The 20,962-nt window shown below is 47.2% G+C and overlaps 1 protein-coding gene across 2 annotated transcripts in view; it reads left to right on the top strand.

The window, feature by feature from the left end:
* The first annotated feature begins 20,059 nt into the window (after positions 1 to 20,059).
* Positions 20,060 to 20,962, top strand: part of OSBPL9 (oxysterol binding protein like 9) — a 101,049-nt gene continuing 100,146 nt past the window's right edge. For both annotated transcript variants that reach the window (XM_073643485.1, XM_073643484.1), the window contains exon 1: positions 20,060 to 20,215. In XM_073643485.1, the coding sequence (XP_073499586.1) occupies positions 20,105 to 20,215 (111 nt within the window). In that variant the 5' untranslated portion in view covers positions 20,060 to 20,104. The remainder of the gene's footprint in view (positions 20,216 to 20,962) is intronic.

Here is a 20,962-nt window from a genome sequence, read left to right as displayed (position 1 = left end):
TCCTCCTTTCACTTATAATAAGTCCTAATCTGTTGTATATACCAACATAAATACCCTCAGTCTCTACAGAGAGTCACCGGTGTTAGCTCTATTTTCCTCTGTCCATGCTTGAAGTACTAGTAGTCGACTAGTGTCTTATTGGAGTTCCTTTGGAGAATAGTTGGTGTGATCTCTCTGGTGTCTTCTCAAGCTAAGTGTATTCCCCTCTCTGTCTACCTGTGTCACGCAAGGGCGAAACACGCGTCGGGGCGCACTGCCTTCATCATCACCTCTGTTGGGGGGTCCCAGTGGCGTGAGGGTCTTGTGGACATCTGCTGTGGGTGAGTTACTTATATGATGCTACCTTGACTTAGGGGGATGGGCTGTTCATTAATCAAGGACCACTCTCACACTTTGCTTTAATTACTTGCCATTGCTATTGAGCAATATATTATTGAGTAGCGGTTCCTTCTATTTTTTGAGATATGATCCCATGCTTACCTTTAACATTTGTGTACAACTACTCACATCCATATAGTCCGTTTGCCCCACTGGTCATGTGACCCCCTGATATCTGGCACTGTGCACTTTATACCCTTTATGATATGATTTGTGTATATGCTATTATGTAATTTGCATTCAATAAAATTATGTTTTCTATGCCGCAATACTCATTTTTTCTCCTTTTTCTAAATATTTATCGTATGAGTAGGCAACAATTGGCCCAGGGTCTGGCATTTTTGACCAGATACCGTGGTTCGTTTAGTTTTACAAGGTGGGCCACTGTTTGTTCAAGGGTATGGGAAAGACTTAGTGCAACACAGAGGGAAGAGGGAAAGGGAGCCCAGACACTAGTGAAAGGGAGGAGTGGAGACCTCCTAGTCCGGTCTAGTGTCACCCGGTCTCAACTGCCATCCCTATATTGGCTCGTCACCAATCGCCGCACGTGTGCCTCGTCCTGGCTTTCCCTGGCGTATGGCTAAGGCTAGGGAAGAGAGGAGATGAGCACTAGTCGATCTCCTCTAAACTCTATAGACAACAAGGGTAGACAAACAGGGGGGATATTGCTTAGCTTTAGACGACTCCAGACAAATGGGCACATGGTCTCAAGCTCCAGAGAGGACAAAGTAGTGCTCTTGCTAAAGCCTCACAAGTAGTAATGAATATCGCCGGAACCTCCCTCTTGGACACACCAGATATTTATACACTCAGGCCAGGGAGCTAATTAGCCAGAGGGAAGTAGCCGCTGGGTCTTAGAGACAGCCAGCCTCTAAGAAGTCTGTAATGCCAAACATAGAGATCTCCTGCAACCAACTGCAGGGCGACTGTCTGTCACCTCTGACACACCCATGACAGTACCCCCCTTCCCCTCTACGAGTGGCCTCCAGACACTCAGGACCGGGTTTCTCAGGATAAGATGTGTGGAATGAGAGAACCAATCTGGGAGCGTTCACCTCTGATGCTGAAACCTACATCCTCTCCTCTGGACCATAGATTTTCCAGTGCATCAAGTATTGTAGAGAACGACGTTGGAGACGAGAATCTACAATCATCGAAATCTGGAACTCCATATTACCATCAACCATTACTGGGGGCGGTGGTAGAGGTGAGGCCTCAGAGGTTTAACATATTTTTTAAGTAAGGACCTATTGAACACATTGTGTACTTTACGGACCTGAGGAAGTTCAAGACGAAGCGCTGCTGGGGTAATGACGGCGGTTATTTTATAGAGACCAATAAACCTAGGTCCCAGCTTCCAAGAAGGAACTTTCAATCTTATATTCCTGGTAGACAACCACACAAAGTCATTCACATTCAGGTCCGGACCTGGCAAGCGTTTTCTATCAGCCATACGTTTATACTAATGATGAGCGAGCATGCTCGTTACTCAAGATTTACGAGCATGCTCGGGCGAACACCTAGTATCTTCAGCATGCTCGGTATTATGTTTGAATCACTCCCTTGTGCATGATTTGCGACTGTTTGACAGCTTTAATACATGTGAGGAATGCCAAAGAAACAAGCATTCCTCACATGTATTAAAGCTGTCAAACAGTCACAAATCATGTGGGAGTGATGCAAACATATCACCGAGCACGCTGAAGATACTCGGTGCTCGTCCAAGCATATTCGCCGAAAGGGTTAACAGAACATACTCGCTCATCACTAGTTTATACCTGTCTCCCATGATCTTTAAATTACTCAGCACACCCTGCCATACCGAGGAGAGTGACAAAGCAAACCGTTCCTCCTCAGGAACTCCTGAAGCTCCTCCCCCACTAAAGGCACCAAACTGTGGGTGATAACCATATGCACCGAAGAACGGTGACCTGCCAGTGGATTCTTGATGATGATTATTAATGGCAAATTCTGCCTGTGGTAAGTAGGATGCCCAATCCTCCTGATTTTCGGAAACGAAACACCTGAGGTAAGTCTCCAAATTCTGATTGACACGCTTGGACCTCAAAACCAGACAGAAAAGCAGGTAATATTTCCGTAGAGACAGTAGCCAGGGAAATATCTAAACAGTTCTCATGGCAGTAGTTTCCCCATTCAATAATCTCCCCGGTTTGCCAATCCACCAACGGATTATGTTTAACAAACAAAGGGATACCCAAGACAATCAGTGTGGGAAGATTGTCCAGAACATAGCAAGGGATGATTTCACAATGAACTGACCCCACCCTCAGTTTTACATTATGTACAATCTGAGTAAATGCTTTCTGTGCAAGTGGCGCTGAGTCAATGGCAAAGATGGGAATAGGTTCAGCTAAAGCACAGCAAGCAAGACCATGAGTTTTCACAAACTCAGCATAAACCACGCTGACTCCAGCTCCACTGTCAACAAACACAGAAATTTTCTCAGTTTTGCTCTCTAGCACCACCTCTGCTGTCAGGACAAAGCGGGAACTGCAGTTTGGCCACAAGTGCACCCCTTGCTTATCCAACTCCAGATTACCAAGAGTTAATCGAGTATCCTTTTGTTTAGAAATTGAAGGACTGGTCCCAACAAAGTGTCCCTTTTTCCCACAAAAAAATATACGCCTTTTTGTCTTGCGTATCTCCTGGGACATGTATGATGTAGAGACACCCCCTAACTGAATGGGTTCCTCCACCTCCCCCAGTACTGGCTCAACCCCCAGACCGCTCCCCCGGCAGAGGTACACAACCCCGACAAGAAGGCCCCGGAGAAGGTGGTCTCACCCGTCTATCTCGAATGCGTCTATCAAGACGTATGGCCAACGACATGGCAGCCTCCAAGGACTGAGAGGTTTCATATACTCCCAAGGCATCTTTCAACCTTTCAGTAAGCCCCTCACAAAATTGACTTCAAAGGGCTGAGTCATTCCATTTGGAATCCGTTGCCCATCTACGGAATTCCGAACTGTATGTTTCCACTGACCGAATCTCCTGCTGAAGGAAACGTAGCCTAGACTTAGCCAAGGCGACTCGGTCAGGGTCATCATAGATGAGGGCCAGAGCTCCGAAAAACCCCTCCACAGACTGGAGACAAACCGAGTGCTGCGGTAACGAAAACGCCCATGACTGAGGATCTCCCTGCAATAGAGAGATCTCAATACCAACCCGTTGCTCCTCATTACCGGAGGAGTAAGGACGAAGTTTGAAATACAATTTGCATGCCTCCTTAAATACAAAAAACTTGTCCCTACCTCCTGAAAATCTGTCCGGGAGGGCAACCATGGGTTCAGGCTGGACAGGCCTACCTGCAGAAATCCCCATATTGGCGACCTGTAACCGCTGATGCTGCTGCTGAACCTCGCAGCGGAGGTCATTCACCTCCAGAGACAGATGACGGAAATGCTCTGCGAGCTCTGCAACTGAACCCATACCAAGGGAGAAAGGAAAAAAAAGGTCCAAGCCCAAAAACACACAGAGAAAAAAAAAAGGTTTTTTTTTTTTCTTTTCAAAACGTGGTCGACCAGCGATAATGTCACGCAAGGGTGTGGGAAACACTTACTGCAACACAGAGGGAAGAGCGAAAGGGAGCCCAGAAAGGGGGAAGTGGAGACCTCCTGGCCTGGTCTAGTGTCACCCTGTCTCAAGTACAGTCCCTATATAGGCTCTTCACCAATCGCTGCACGTGTGCCTTCCCCTGACTTTCCCTGGCGTATGGCTAAGGCTAGGGAAGGGAGGAGATGAGCACTAGTCGCTCTCCACTAAACTCTATAGACAACAAGGGTAGACAAACAGGGGGGGATTGCTTAGCTTTAGACGACTCCAGACAATTGCGCACATGGCCTCAAGCTCCAGACAGGACAAAATACTGCTCTTGCTAAAGCCTCACAAGTAGCAATGAATATCGCCGGCACCTCACTCTCAGACACACCAAGGTATTTATACACTCAGGCCAGGGAGCTAATTAGCCAGAAGGAGATAGCCGTTGGGTCCTAGAGACAGCCAGCCTCTAAGAAGATGTCTGCAATGCCAAACGTAGAGATCTCCTGCAACCAACTGCAGGGCGACTGTCACCTCTGACACACCCGTGACAACCTGTTTGTCTTTAGTTGCAGTGGGGGTTGACTAGTGGCTCACCCCGTCCCCTCCCTATCTTGGATCTATCGCTAGGGGCAGTCAGGGATTAGGTTTCCTGCTCGGCGATAGGTGCGGAACTTATTTAGAGACGTTAGGGGAGATAGGGTGTTGTCAGATCTGCCTAGGAGTCTCCACTCCCCCCTTAGTGTTTGGGCTTTCTCCCCCTCTTCCCGTTGTTGTACACTTAGTCTTTCCCTCACCTTGCGTGACACTCATGATCTGGATGACTATGCCTTTATCCAGCTGGACCACTAATTTACATCTTTCTAAAGGAATAAGGCTGCCACCTTGGTGCCAACACTTCCCACTTTTCCCTGACACTAGTTTCTTCTGCTGTTTTACCGTGGTGCTGTCCTGCACTTCTCCTTGATCACTCATTAGGGACTGGGTGGGATCTTTTGCTTCATCCAATGAAAATTTTACTTAAGTAAAATTCAGATCCCCTACCTGATCCAAAACTTTGTAATTTGTGATGTTATGGGAGGGAAATTGGGGTTTGTTGAAGAAAAATGCCTGAAAAAAATAGCAACCTGCTATACTTTTAGGATCTAAACTGTACAAAGAAAAAACGCCGCAAAGAAAATCTACTTGTTGAGAAAGGCAATCCGAAAAAACGGGGGACCAATATAACGTTATGCAAAAAGGCAGATATTAATAAGAAATTGGATATTTAACAGTTACACTAGTTATCTCTAATCACTCCTCACAACATCAGATGATGAAAGATGGACACACGAGGATCCTTGTACGTTGGCAATCTTTGAGGCAGGGGCTATGAATTAATGTGCTATGGATTGTAGCAGGGGTGAACATACGATTGATGCAACCTGTGCAGCCACATAGGGACCCACTAGGTATGGGGGGACTTCCACTTTTAAAGAGGCAAACAGCTTCTGTTACAGATGCATAAAGGGGTACATTATTGGCCCATATACTGATCTTGCACAGGGGCCCTCTTCTGTCTGTGTTCTCCCCTAGATTTTAGTATGAAGTCTTGTTACAAATGTTTTAAAAAGCTGCATGTGAAATACACATGAAAATATGGTGATATTTTTTTTTTAGAATTAATAGTCCAGTACAGATGGATGTTACATGATGCTGCAGGAAAATTATTTATTTCCTGAGGGATTTTCTGTAGCTGCAGCATGAAACAATCACTACAAGGCGCTGTCAGCAGTTGATTGTACATACAATGTCATTGACAATGATTGTTTGTGGTCTACTAGAATCTGCAACGTAGTCTAGCACTATTTTTTGGATGTAAACTTATTTAACATGTGAACACAGCCTTATATATTACCATTAAAAAAACAGCAAAATGTGCAAAGTTATGTACCCTATGTATATACAAAGTGTGGAATGCACAGATAGAAAAAAAAATAAAAAAAAAATAATAATAATAATAAAATAAGTAATAAACAAGTAAAAATAATTAAAAACTAAGGTGTGGAGTGCACAAGATAGAAAAAGTAAAAGTAAAAAATCTATATATATTTTTTCTGTTGTTGAGGCATTCTTTTGGAGAAATTTAGTACACCCTCTGATGAAGCTTGATGCGAAACGTGCATTGGGTGCACTTCTTATAGATGCCATAAGGTCTTATCGATGCCACTGCAAATGTACTTCAGTTATGTGACAACTACCCCCTCCTTTGTATATGTATATATATATATATATATATATAGATAGATAGTAATTTGCAATCAGATTGACAGACTGCTACAAGATTCTTGTGCACTGCATATCTACTTTAGCACCTACAATCTACACACAGGTCTTGTAGTACATGATACAATGGTGCATTGTGAAATACTAAATATGGGGTAACACTACAACTGCAAAGCAATGCAAAACGCTGGAGTCCTGGGTTCAAATCCCACCCCGGACAACATCTGCAAGGAGTTTGTATGTTCTCCCCGTGTTTGCGTGGGTTTCCTCCGGGTTCTCCGGTTTCCTCCCACACTCCAAAGACATACTGATGGGGAATGTAGATTGTGAGCCCCAATGGGGATAGTGATGATAATGTCTGCATTGTAAAGCGCTGCGGAATATGTTTGCGTTATATAAATAAAAAAGATTATTTATTATTATTAAAGTGTATGACTGTTTAGTGTCTCCGTCATCACAGAGAGGTTATTAAAGATGCGGCTCGTCAGTGGATGTATATATGTATCTAGCAGTAGCTAAGCTTACTGTGTAATATGACACATCCCATGTTATCTATAAGTAAACCCTCTACTATTATCACACATAATAAATGTGTTTTTCTGCTAATAACCAGATACAGAGGTAATGGTGATGAGGACGGAGCTTACCTGCAGATTAGTAGCAGACGGTGCAGCGGAGGCAGCAGGTTGCAGTCAGGCAGGTGCGGAGCCGCAGGACCCAGGTGACTCCCTAGAAATAGATTCTACTCCTCAAACTAATTCTCAAACAGATGGCTCATTGCTATTGGACAGATGGGTCACCCGTCCGCCAATCACAGCAGACCACATGCCTGAAGATGCGACATAAAGGATAAGGCTATGTGCCCACGTTGCATTTATGAAGCAGAAAATTTCTGCTGCATAAATGCAAGTCCTCTCCCGGAAAAACGCATGCGGAATTCCGCACGCGTTTATCGCGCATTTTTCGCGCGTTTATCACGCGTTTTCCACATGCGGAATTGCCTTGCGTTTTTTATGCATTGGACAAAGGCAATTCCGCTTGCGGAAACGCAAAATTAAATGACATGCTGCGGATTTTTGAACGCGGCATAAACGCTGCGGAAAAATCCCCAGCATGTGCATAGAACTTGCGGAATCCCATTGGGGACCATGGGGTGCGGATATACATGCGTTTTTCAAGCGTTTACGCTGCGGAAATTCCGCAGCATATACGCTTGAAAAATGCTACGTGGGCACACAGCCTAAGGCTGTGTGCCCACGTAGCGTTTTTCAAGCGTATATGCTGCGGAATTTCCGCAGCGTAAACGCTTGAAAAACGCATGTAGATCCGCACCCCATGGTCCCCAATGGCATTCCGCAATGTCAATGCCCATGCTGCGGATTTTTCCGCAGCGTATATGCTGCAGTCAAAAATCCGCAGCATGTTCATTAATTTTGCGGAAGCGCAGCGGAATCAATGTGCGGATGGTACCCAAGTCTGGAGGAGAGGAGACTCTCCTCCAGACCTGGGTACCAAAGAACCTGTAAAAAAAAGAATAAAATAAAGTTTATACTTATCTTCTGATGTTTTCCCTCCGTCGCGCTGTTGTCTGAAGGACCTGCCACGTCATTGAGCCATGTGACCCACCACATGACTCAATGACGTCACCGCAGGTCCTGCACACAACAGCGTGAGCCGCTCAAGCCTCCGGACGGGGCAGAGAATGCATCAGAAGGTGAGTATAAAGTTTATTTTTTTATTTTTTACCATTCTGAACAAGTTGTCAAGCACTTTTCCAAGTGATGCTTGGAGAAGTGCTTGATAACCCGCATGCGGAAATGCATGCAAAGACGCCTCACAAACGCTTCTACCTGGCGGGAAAACCGCATGTAATATCCGCATGCGATTTTCCCACCAGGGAGAAGCGTAAAAAATATGCTTCAGGTCCGCAACGTGGGCACATAGCCTAAAGGAGCATCTTCCATATTCTGTTATTTATTGTAACTGACGGGTAAATATTTAGAAATGTTTATAAATGACACGATAATGTATCTTATTGCATCTTCAATCACTTTTTAGCTGCTTCTGATAATAATATCATTATCACCCATCATCCCTAGAGTCCTGAAAGAAAGACAAATCTGTCTCATGATGCAGGAGAATAGAAACCCTTAGTGTATGTTCACACAGCATTTTTTTTCTCATATGTTTTTCAATAGGAAGACACTTCAGGGATCTTTCCTTGTCTCTTGCGTTTTGTTGGCACTTTGCTTTTCTGAAGAGTTTCCCGAAGCCCTTTGTTACCTTTCTTTTATGCCAGCATTTTTCGTTAAAATTTTTGTCCAGCGTTGTTTGGGCATCTTTTTATTTATGGTTTTTCTATTTTTTTTTTAAATGCATTGAAGCAACAAAGTAGTGATTTTTGTGGCGAAAATGCTTACAAATCAATCAAAAAGGTTTTGTTTTTTTTAGCCTTCCTTTTGACATCTATTGTAAAGTATTTCAGCATCTTCATTGTGGAAAACACCGGAGAAATGGTCAACTCACTTCTTGATGTTTATGGAAACCTGAAGGAGTTAAAAAAAATGCTCAAAAGACTGAACGTATGCACAGCAATATTGTTATGTAATTGATAATGAAAGATCTTTTGAGCGTTTTATGAGAAATTTTCCAGGTGTCTTTCGGCATGAATCTGCTCAGAAAAATTCCTCCAACAACAGTGTGAACATAGTCTTAGGCTTTGTACACACAGAGGTTTTTGACAATTTATTTTTAGAGCAGATTCTCTCCAAAAAAATGCAGGAAAAATCGCTCAAAAACACTAGAAAGACTTCGTGTGGCGCCCCTGAGGGTTCGGCCGCCACAGGAATGCTGCACTTCTTCAATGGAGTGTGGTGTTCCTCCTCTGAGGTAAGCCTGGTGTGATGGTCAGGACCCCACCTCCACATCCAACACCACATTTCCACCAGAGGGAGCTAGTATGCACTAGGTGCTGCTCCCCTGGTTACAGGGAGACTGGGGAACACAAAGTGGTAGGAACCAGTTAGTGGGTGTGGGTGGAGGAACAGTTAGTTACACTTCTAATTTCATATTTAATAGAATGCCATCTTTGATCTTGGTCTCTTGCTGGTACTTTTGGTTCTGTGTGGACCTGTCCTTCTAAGTGGTCGTACTGTGCTGTCATGAACTGTGTGTGATGTGACTTCCCTCCGGGAGCGCAGATCCTGTGTGGGCCTGCAGCGGCATGGGACACAGCCCTCGTACCCCGAACTATGGGACAAGAGGTAGGTTGCAGACGAGGAATGTCTCAACCCGGCCAAGGACCAGGATCAAGAAGGCCCGGGAGCTTTAGAGTGTGGCTCCCTAGCAAATGGGTCCCGGGGAGGATGCAGACGGAGCGGAGTTCGCCACCTGTCCTCGCCTACCTGATCTATTCAGAGGGATTCCGGCTGCAAGAGGGGTACCGGCCCCTGATACCTGACCTTGTACTCTATGTCCTGGACGGGAAAGCCCGGTTAGGCCCTGAGGATCCCGCCGGGCCTCGGATGGAGAGGAATTGCCACCCGAGCCCTACACCTGAGAGGAGCTCAGAGGGAGACCCGGCCTATCTACACACGCACAGACGGGAAAGGGTGAAGTCTGTAGTGCAGGAACACTCTGGTGTAGGGATGCTGTCTCACATTGGACTTCCTCGGAGGTAGTCGGACCCCCGTCCCTGGTGGCCGCAGGACTCCGCGAGGAACAGGGAGAAGCCTTGCGCTGCTTATGAGAACTGTGAGTAAAGCCTTGGAAATTCATCCCTATGGCCTCCGGACTGTTCATTACGCGCCATACCACGCCACGCGACACGGTGCCCGCACTCCCACACTACTACCCCCTTTATCCTGCCTTGCCTGCCCTGAGGCCGTGCTCCGCCTGTGGGGAGCAGCGAGAACTTTAGCCGCCATGACACCGGGCCTCAGTGGACTGCTAGCGGCGCTGGTGGCGCATCACCAGACACCACAGGTGGCGTAGTCGACAAATTACCACTCAACCCGGATAGCCCTAACATCATTTTTAATGTGACGGCCCTGGGCACGGAACGGGTCAAGGCCACGACTGCATCCCCGTTCTCAACATCTGACCCGGCTCCGAGTACCCCATCTTCCCAGGGCAGGGCTTGAGAGGCGTCACATTCGCATATTCATTTGTATTGTAAAACCACTTTTGTTAATATGTTCAGGTTTTTGAGCATTTTTTTCCGCTTCAAATTGTGAACAACGCCTGGTTTGAGAAAAGAAAGTGCAGATCACTTTGAAGTGGCTCATGATGAAATCTGCTTCAATGAAAAGGCTGCAAGAAAAACCTTTTACTGAACGTCTCAATAACTCTTCGAAATGAAAAAATTCTCCAAAATCTTCCAAAAATAGGAGTTTTCTTAAGCAGCTTCCACTAGAAAACTTTTCATATTTCATATAAACGATTCACTCAACCACATGCCACCTCGATGTGCAGACCCGAACTTGACAGCCTCATAAGCTATGTTCCCACGTTGAGTTTTTGGTGATTTTTTTTAAGCTGCGAATTTTCAATGAAAATGCAAGTAATCTATTGTACTTAATGGGTGCAGAAATGGTGCATAAAATTTGCAACATGAAAAACTCACCAAAAGCTCATGGTGGGAATGTAGCCATATATGCCTGTTGAGTTTGGGAGACCCACAGCTTATGGTCGGTGACATATGGATGTGTGAATCCGGCCTAAGGCTACGTTCACACGATCAGTATTTGGTCAGTATTTTACATCAGTATTTTGTAAGCCAAACCAAGAAGCAGGGATGTAATTGTGGCACCCCAGGGGTCTGGTTGCCACAGTAATAGGAATATTACGTCTGAGAGCAAGTGGGAGGTTTCTCTGGTCAGGAGCCCTAAACATGCAACACGACCCACCCAGACCTGGGAGGGGAGGAATCTGCCCTTATAAACTGGGTCTGGGGCGGGATTAGTCAGTCAGAGCCTGGAAAGGGAAAGCAAGAACTAGGAGCTCTGTAGGAGCAGGAGCGAGTGCCAGGGGCTGGAAGCCAGATAGCTCGCCCTGGCTGAAGACACTAATACCGGACACGGAGTCCGAGGCTGTGGGGACATCCAGGTCCAGCAGCAGAATCCAACCGGCAGGGGATTCCAGGTCCTCTGGCCATAGAAGCCCGGAGGCACGGTCACAAGCAAGGGACCAGCACCGCCATCGTGGAGCGGAGGCTAACAGAAGGCCCCAAGTCACCGGCCATACGGGTGAGCACCACACGGTACACTCAGGGACGTGGGCTACTTCTACCCGCATACAGCAAGGTAGCCAGGAAGAGTGCAGATAGACGGGGAGGTCTACAACTCCACCTGGCCATGGGAGGTCCTGCTTGCTCACAGACTGACCAGGCCTCTACTGCTAACCAGTACTCCCGGGAGGGTCTGCTTTATAACACCAGTAAAGACCCTGAACTGCACTGCACAGACTCTGAGTTGTTCCTGCTGCGCTCGTGCACCATCACTCCCATCATCCACACCAACTGCCCTGAGGCTATACTTCTCCCGTGGGGAGTCATCCCATTCTTAGCTGCACACACAACACCGGCCACAGCGGTCTGCCTTGCAGCGGCGGTCCCCACTGACCGCAATCCACGGGTGGCGTAGTCGGACCATTATCATACTAATAAGACTGCCACTGATTTGACCACCCTGGGCACGGACCGGGTCATCGCCACGGAGACTACAACCCCCAGCGATCCGGCCCCGGGTATTCCCCGCACACACGTGCACGCACAACACAGGCTCAGGGGGCGAGTCATAATGACTGCGGTCGTAGAGGTCACGACCGTGTGGGTGGGGGCCTGCCGACGCCGGCACAAATTTCAACTGGATGTGCGTCCTCGGACGCATATTCAGCTGAGGTGTATTGTGGTGCAAAGACCCGTGCACGGCAATACACGCTGCCGGCCAATCGGAGGCCAGCAGCTGACATGGATGGACGTAACTGGGGGCGCATGGCAGTGACGTCATGCGCTCCCGTCGTTTGCACGCTGAAGACAGCTGCCGGCTTCAGAAGAGAACAATGTGTGACGGGGGAGCGGAGCGAAGCTGAGTATAATGGTTTTTTTTTCTATCCATTAAAGCTCAGCGGCAGTATGGGGGACATATACCAGGATGGGGGATATATATACCAGGATGAGGGCATATCCATGGGGACATGGATATATATACAGTGCCTACAAGTAGTATTCAACCCCCTGCAGATTTAGCTGGTTGACACATGCGGAATTAACTAGGCATTGTGACATTTGTACTGTAGATCAGCCTGGAAGTGGGAAATGCACTGCAGCAAATTTTTTTTTTTAAACGTAAAAAGTTAATTCAGAGTGTCATTTATTATTCAACCCCTCAAACCACAAGAATTCTTTTTGGTCCCCCTAAAGTATTAAGAAGTAGTTCAGGCACCAAGAATAATGAGCTTCACATGTGTGGATTAAAGATCTCTTTTGCCAGCCTTTTCTGACTATTTAAGACCCTCCCCAAACTTGTGAACAGCACTCAGACATGGTCAACATGGGAAAGACAAAGGAGCATTCCAAGGCCATCAGAGACAAGATCGTGGAGGGTCACAAGGCTGGCAAGGGGTACAAAACCCTTTCCAAGGAGTTGGGCCTACCTGTCTCCACTGTTGGGAGCATCATCCGTAAGTGGAAGGCTTATGGAACTACTGTTAGCCTTCCACGGCCAGGACAGCCTTTGAAAGTGTCCTCCCGTGCCGAGGCCAGGCTTGTCCGAAGAGTCAAGGCTAACCCAAGGACAACAAGGAAGGAGCTCCGGGAAGATCTCATGGCAGTGGGGACATTGGTTTCAGTCAATACCATAAGTAACGTACTCCACCGCAATGGTCTCCGTTCCAGACGAGCCCGTAAGGTACCTTTACTTTCAAAGCGTCATGTCAAGGCTCGTCTACAGTTTGCTCATGATCACTTGGAGGACTCTGAGACAGACTGGTTCAAGGTTCTATGGTCTGATGAGACCAAGATCGAGATCTTTGGTGCCAACCACACACGTGACGTTTGGAGACTGGATGGCACTGCATACGACCCCAAGAATACCATCCCTACAGTCAAGCATGGTGGTGGCAGCATCATGCTGTGGGGCTGTTTCTCAGCCAAGGGGCCTGGCCATCTGGTCCGCATCCATGGGAAGATGGATAGCACGGCCTACCTGGAGATTTTGGCCAAGAACCTCCGCTTCTCCATCAAGGATCTTAAGATGGGTCGTAATTTCATCTTCCAACAAGACAACGACCCAAAGCACACAGCCAAGAAAACCAAGGCCTGGTTCAATAGGGAAAAAGTCAAGGTGTTGGAGTGGCCTAGTCAGTCTCCTGACCTTAACCCAATTGAAAACTTGTGGAAGGAGCTCAAGAATAAAGTCCACATGAGACACCCAAAGAACCTAGATAACTTGGAGAAGATCTGCATGGAGGAGTGGGCCAAGATAACTCCACAGACCTGTGCCGGCCTGATCAGGTCTTATAAAAGACGATTATTAGCTGTAATTGCAAACAAGGGTTATTCCACAAAATATTAAACATAGGGGTTGTATAATAATTGACCCACACTTTTATGTTTAAAATTTAATAAAATTCAACTGAGCAACATAACTTTTTGGTTTGTAAGATTTATGCTTCTGTTCATAAAACCTACTCTCGTTTGCAGTTTGAAGGCTCTAACTTATTTGCATCTTATCAAACCAGCTAAATCAGCAGGGGGTTGAATACTACTTGTAGGCACTGTGTATATATATATATATATATATATATATATATATATATATATATATATATATATATATACAGTACAGACCAAAAGTTTGGACACACCTTCTCATTTAAAGATTTTTCTGTATTTTCATGACTATGAAAATTGTACATTCACACTGAAGGCATCAAAACTATGAATTAACACATGTGGAATTATATACTTAACAAAAAAGTGTGAAACAACTGAAAATATGTCTTATATTCTAGGTTCTTCAAAGTAGCCACCTTTTGCTTTGATGACTGCTTTGCACACTCTTGGCATTCTCTTGATGAGCTTTTCTTTGTCACTGTTAATACTACCGGAACTCTTTTGTCACATAAAACATTCTCATTATCATATAGCAGCATATAAAACTCTTCATATACATTTTTAAGCAAAACATATTCTTGGGTACTGGCCGCGGTGCAACTTGCGACCAGGTGTTCATTCTTCTTAAAGGTGCAACACTCTAGCAAACTTGTCTTGAGGTAGACGTTGCAGTTCTTTTATAAAACCAATAGGGGGCGCTTTAGGAAGTGCAACTATTTACAGGGACGGCCGTTCTCAGTCCTCGGCCAGTTTTAGGAAGGGGATGGCTGCTCTCAGTCCTCAGCCAGGTTAAGGAAAAGGGGCGGCTGTTCTCAGTCCTCAGCCAGGTAACTTGGGGAAGGGGACAACTTTAGCAGGTAACAGTCCCATAACAGTTCTCTGTACCCTGACGGGTAACTATGTACAGTCACACTTTTCCTTTTACTGGTAACGGTGTCCTCCTGATGCGCCTTGCTCCCCATGGTGATGATCTTCAGATCCCGTCCGGGTCCTCTTGGTACTGTGGATCTGAGTAGTACTGCTCCGCCTCCTCTACTACACGGCGAACGTGGAGGGCGTACAACCCCTTCACGCCTTGGTGTCGGGTATAGGACATCACGTCTCCTGGATATAGATCCCGCCCTCGATGACCTTCTGGCAGGTGGCTTTCTACATCCCTCCGGGTCACGAACACATCACTGATTGTGTCCGGGTCCCTGATGAATCCCCAGCCGTGTTCCATCTGAAATTTTACGACAGTCCCGGTGGCTCGGGGACCGCGGGCAGCTCGGGGGTTTCGCCGGGTGCGCATCTTCTGTTCTGCGCTTCGGGCCTGTAGCTGCTCTTGCCGGACACGCCGTTCCCGCTGCTCCCTCTCGAACATTGCCAGTTGTTGGCGACAGGACTCCCGTCGGCGGGCTGCGTCCGCCTGTGTCTCCTGGGTGAACCACATTAGATTTTCTACGGTCGGGTCCCACTCAAACTGGGCGTTTTCAAGCGGGGGCTGGGAGACTTCCATGGGCTCCGGAGCAGGTATCAGGGGTTCAGGTGGGACTCCGGCCTCTGCGGACAGGCCTCTCCGTAGGCGGGGGTTAACATATCCGGGGGGCCAGATGAAAGGGAGCCCATCCGGACCGGTGTGCTGGGCGAACAGATCCGCGCCCAGGGGTGGTGCGGCAGAGGCAGAGGGCGCTGACGGGGCAGCGGCGCCCGGGGGCACTAGGCCTTGCGACCAGGCCTGCGGCGGTCTTCTTCTAGTCGCACCCGGGGGTGGCACAGCAGAGGCAGGGGGCGCTGGCGGGGCAGCGGCGCCCGGGGGCACTAGGCCTTGCGACCAGGCCTGCGATGGTTGGCTTCCGGTTGCGCCCGGGGTTAAAGGGCACGGCGCGGGGCGGGGCTCAACGGCGGCGTCTACGACCTGGGGCCTAGTTGGTAGCGGGGGAGGTGTGGCGGCAGCTACGGCTCTCAGGGTTTCAGGTTCCGTGACGGGAGACAGGGACAGGGTTGCGGCCCCTGGACTCGGGGTAAGGACTTCCCCGTTACCTGCCTCCGCGGCTATGGCCTCCTCCACGGCGTCGTCCTCAGCCTCCGATCCACTCTCACCGCCCCCGGAGGCAGGCGTGCTGCTGGGTGGTGGCGGTGCCTCCTGCTGCTGGGTCACGGTCCGCCGGGCCATCTCTTCCTTCCACCCAGCAATCACGTCCCGCTGCGCCCGGACCATCCTCCAGTCCAACTCCTCCAGCGCAGCCCGCACATACTCCGGGTCTTCCTTGGGGAGCTGTGCTAGCAGCTCCGTGAAGCTGCATGGTGGTTCGGCCTGTAGCAGGGCCCTCGCCAAAGTACTGGAGCTGGCTCCTCTCTCCATCTCCGGGTGTGCTCCGGTGAGACTGATCCAAACCACACCCGGCCCCGCAGTTTTCTTCTCTTTCCGCCCCCATTGGGGGTGGTCTTGGGGCAATCTGCTGACAATCACTTTCAGGGGCAGCCCCCCCACCTTGATGGACATCTCCACAGCCGCACTCATGGCTGTTGGGGGTGGGCTCCTTCTTTGGCGCCATTCTGGGACCTGGCCCACGATGGGAGGTGGCTTCCTGTTGTCTTTTGGCGCGCACATTATGGCGTCCGTTCTTCTGGGGCGGGCGCCATTTTTAATACAGTGAAACAGTCTCTTTTCAGGCGCGCAATACCCGTTTGTGGCGGGTTGGTCACTATCCTGCCGACTACGCCAAAGCTGACTCGCCCCCTGGGCCGTGGGGAACTCGGGAACGGGCTTCAGGGCAATGCTGGGAGTAGTAGTGGCGACCCGGTCCCGTGGCTCAGGGTGGTCAGACCAGTGGCAGTCCTTTTATATGTTTTAGGTAATGTCCGACTACGCCACCTGTGGATTGCGGTCAGGGCTAACCGCTGCTGCAGTGCAGACCGCTGAGGCTGGTGTTGTGGGTGCAGCAGGGAATAGTACGAGAGGAGTGTACGGGAATAGTACGGGAGGAGTGTAGCCTCAGGGCAGCGAGGTGTAGATGGTGGGGGTGATGGTGCAGGGAGTCCCAGTACCGTTAGTGCTGGCGAAGTAAGAAGCACAAAGACAACGTGTTGCAGTCCAAGGTCTTTTACTCACAGTTCGTATACTCCAAGCCACTTCTGTACAGGCAGTGACTGCCCAAGCCGTGCTGCGTCCACCAGGTGAGGGGCTCGGTCAACCCCCAGGCAATTCAGGAGCATGGCACAGGACTCCCTTCTATCCTTCCTCTGGCTCGTGCCCCACCCATGACCAAGCTTTTGTCCAGCTGCCGCGGATCTATGTGGGTAAAGGTGGGCCCCGTTTCCCGCTATCCTATATGGTGCCTTCCTAGCAAGGTTTAGCAGGGGGTCGCACCAAGTGATGATCACGACCTCCAGTTCTAGGCTGAGGGATAATTTACCTCCACCAATTTGGGATCCGGTACCCTTTTCTTGCCTGACCCGTCACCCGATTTCACGTTGGTCCTTAGGGTCCCCTCTGCCTTCTTGTTTCTGAGCCCTTCTGTTTCTCTGTCACTTCTTTTCCTTTCCTGTTCCTTCTTCTCCTCCTTCCCTCGGCCTCTTCTCCAGGCCTACTTCTCCTTCTCCTCCCAGGCTCCGGCCTTCACCCTAGGCCTGCCTTTGAGCAGAGTTCCTACAGAGCCTCCGCTCCCTGTCTTCTCCTCTCACTCTGAACTGACTGCTGTCCTAAGATGGTGCCCACCTTTTATACCTCCCCTCTGAGTGTGAGCTCAGGTGACCAGCACCCAATGAGCTCCTACCTATGCTCAGAAACCGTCCCCTTCTGCTCCTACATCACTGGGTTTTCCTCCCCCCTCCCCACTCCAGCCAGGGACATGGTCTGTCGTGCCTGCATTACTGTATAAATGGGAGCACCGTTGAGCTGTCCCCCGGAAATGGGGTGTGTGTGATGCATGCAGCTAACTGAGCCCTGGTCCATACTCCATCCTTACCCGGGAGTGGAATATCACACCTCTGGCAGAGGTGCAATACCCCTGTAGCGGCCGAACCCTCGGGGGGATGTCCATATATTTATATGAATATATATATAGAGATGTAAATGGCCATTTATGTGTATGCATATCTGTATGTTTGAGAGTATGTATGTGTATATATAGTTATCTGTATACGTATGTGTATATGAGTGTGTGTGTATATATATTTATGTACTTAAAAATATGTATGAGTACATGGATGAAGGCCCGCCGAAACGCGCGTAGGGGTGACACCACCCCCCCTCTTTTTCCCAGGGTCTCTATTGGTGCCTGCTACCTAGGTAATTATACATGTGGTACATATCCCTTTTGCTGACTACTCCTGCTTTGCTGCCCCTGGATTCTTTTTTTGTAGGCTTTGCATAATTTTATTAGTGGCATAGGGGTTTCCTACTTATCAGTTATGTTTCATCTCTTTTGAAATGTGATTTGGCATTCGGGAATTGTTCCCTTTGATACAAATGAATTTCTATATGTGGCCCTGGTGTTCCTATATTGGACCCTTCATTATAGGTAAATTTTCCTTGGGGGTTTGTGGTGTCTTTGCTGTTTACCAGCACATGTGGCACTTGGTGCCTGTAAGCTCTATGTCATTTATATACTTTTCTTGTATATGTATATTTAATAAAATTTGTCATTTCATATTTGGGACTTTGATGTCGCTTAATTTTTCCTCCAAATCTGTTAAGAGCTGATCTGCAGCTTTTAAAAAAAAGAAATTAAAATTGTGGAGTGTATATATAATATACATATATATGAGTAAGTATTGATTAACAATTGGCCTTGATTATTTCTAGCAGACAAAAATAAATCCTGTTGCTATGGAAACAAGTATTAACTTTGACAAGTGCTAAGTTTTAGCAGAAAAAGGTTCCGTCATTTTGAAATTGTGATTAAGAAAAAAGTTAACCCTGTCAGGTGAGGATCGGAACTTCAGCAAAAACATTCCAAAGGCGTCTTGTTTTTTCAGGATAATGAGCCGCCCTCAAGTTTCGTGTTGCCCTGCAAAAACTCAATGAAATCCGCTTTGAAGCTATCGATCATCTGCAAATGTTCTCCTGATTTGGCCCCATCTGATTATCTATTTCCAAAACTAGAAAAAAAATATTGATGCTGAGGAGTCGTGATTTGCAGAACAGGATAGGGCTATGTTCCCACAGTGAGTTTTTTATGCTGCGTATTTTCTAAAGAATGCAAGTAACTTATTTTACTTAATAGATGCAGAAATGGTGCAGAAGATCTGCAACATTAAAAAGTCACCAAAAGATTTCGGAGAACTTGTGGCTAAATGGGAATGTCCCATCTGTGTTTTTTTTTGTTTCTTTTTGGTTTGCTGTATTTAATGTAAAGCTGCTTTGTTTTTGATGGTATTTGACTTTGATAAAACTGTATTGATACAGTCCCGTGCATTTTTAGTGCTTTTCCGCTGCAGATTTTTCTCATCTCATTCAAGTCTATGGGGAAACTCTGCTAATAAAACGAATTTTTACCGCGACTGAAATGTTGAAGATTTAAAAAAACGCACCACAGTGAGCATGAGATTTCTATAATCCCGTCCATTTCACTGGAACTGTAAGACGCTGTGATTTTTTGCACAGCAAAAATACGGAGAGTCAAAAATTCATCGTGGGGAACACAGCCTTAAAGTTTTTTTTTTTTTTAGAAAAAATTAGAATGACTTTTGGATCAATAAACTCAATGAAATCGGCTTTGAAATTGTCAGTCGTTTTCCACATTCTCTGGATTTGGCCCCATCCGATTATTTATTATCTCTTTCTTAAAAAAAAAAAGAAGAAAAAAATTTGAGAAATTTACAGCAAATGAGACAGTAATTGATGCTGTGATTTGCAAAACTTACTTTTTTGATCGATGCATTAAATGTATTTTTAGGGCAAATTTGCTCATCTCTAATATATATATATGTATGTATATATATATATATATATATATATATATATATATATATATACACACACTTTTTTATTATATATATATATATATATTTTTTTTTTTTTCACTTGCAACTTTGCATCATGGGTAATTTTACACACATTTTATTGTGGCCCCTATGTGTGACACTGTGGCCCTATGTGACTTGTGCCCGGCTCCATACACTGCGTATTCAGCCTGTGTGTAGAGGAAGCGTACTACTCAAGAGCGGCCATACTTAGCCGCCCTCGGCATCCCGGCTTCTCCTAGCAACGGCTAGCCACGCCCACTAAATTCAGTTCCCGCCCACTCTCCTGATGACGCATGACGCACGTCCAGACGTCTGTTGTTATTCCACGATTCCAAGATGGCGTCTATCATGGAGGGTCCGCTGAGTAAATGGACAAACGTGATGAAAGGTTGGCAGTACCGCTGGTTTGTGCTGGACTACAACGCCGGCCTGCTCTCTTACTACACGGTGAGTAGTCCGTGCTCGGGACGCAGTAGTTATATCGCTTTTCCGTGGTAGGTAAGAAACGTTGGGCTTCAGTCCGGAACCAGCCAATCAGAGTTCAGATGGGGTAGGGCCTCAGCCAATAAGGATGGGCTTTGGGATGTCTGCAGCCAATGAGTGCACGCTTCCTGCAAGTTCCAGCCAATGAGCGTGAAGACGGGCGTTGTGCGGCGTGTAGTGTCCGCGGCCTCGCCCCATGTTGGTAGAGGCACGCCTCTCTGTCACAGCCGCCTCTACACAGCACTGACCCAAAGTTCAGGACTTTTCTGCACTGAGTGTGGTTTTAGACTCCCTGTTATTTTACGACTTTACCACAGGAGGTTGTACGTGATTACAGTCTATACCCCCAATGTAGTGATTAAAAAAAAATCTGCCTTTATTGTTGAAGCCGCTAATCTATAGGACTGAGAATGGTAGAAAGCAAAAAGTTTTAAAATATTCTGTTTTCTTTACCGCTAGAATATAGTAAAACAATACAAGTATCTCTGTAATTGGAGCGAAGAATCCTGTTTCCAGGTCATTTTTGCTGGATAAGAACGGCAGAAAACCAAAATACAATGGAGGAATTGCTTTTTATTTTCTCCATTTCATCCCAATTTAGTCTTTTGTTTCTGTAAAGTATAGACTGTTGCGCTGCCTATTGCTGGCTGCAGAATGAAGAAACTGAGAATGTGTCAGGGAGTTCACTGTAATGGTCTGACGGAGCATTTG

The sequence above is a fragment of the Phyllobates terribilis genome, unplaced genomic scaffold (assembly GCF_046119375.1).
Source record: "Phyllobates terribilis strain yellow unplaced genomic scaffold, ASM4611937v1 Scaffold_8__6_contigs__length_399053987, whole genome shotgun sequence".
In the NCBI taxonomy this organism is placed as follows: domain Eukaryota; kingdom Metazoa; phylum Chordata; class Amphibia; order Anura; family Dendrobatidae; genus Phyllobates; species Phyllobates terribilis.
Note: the sequence above shows the minus strand (reverse complement) of the source record. Positions and strands in the feature narration are given on the sequence as shown.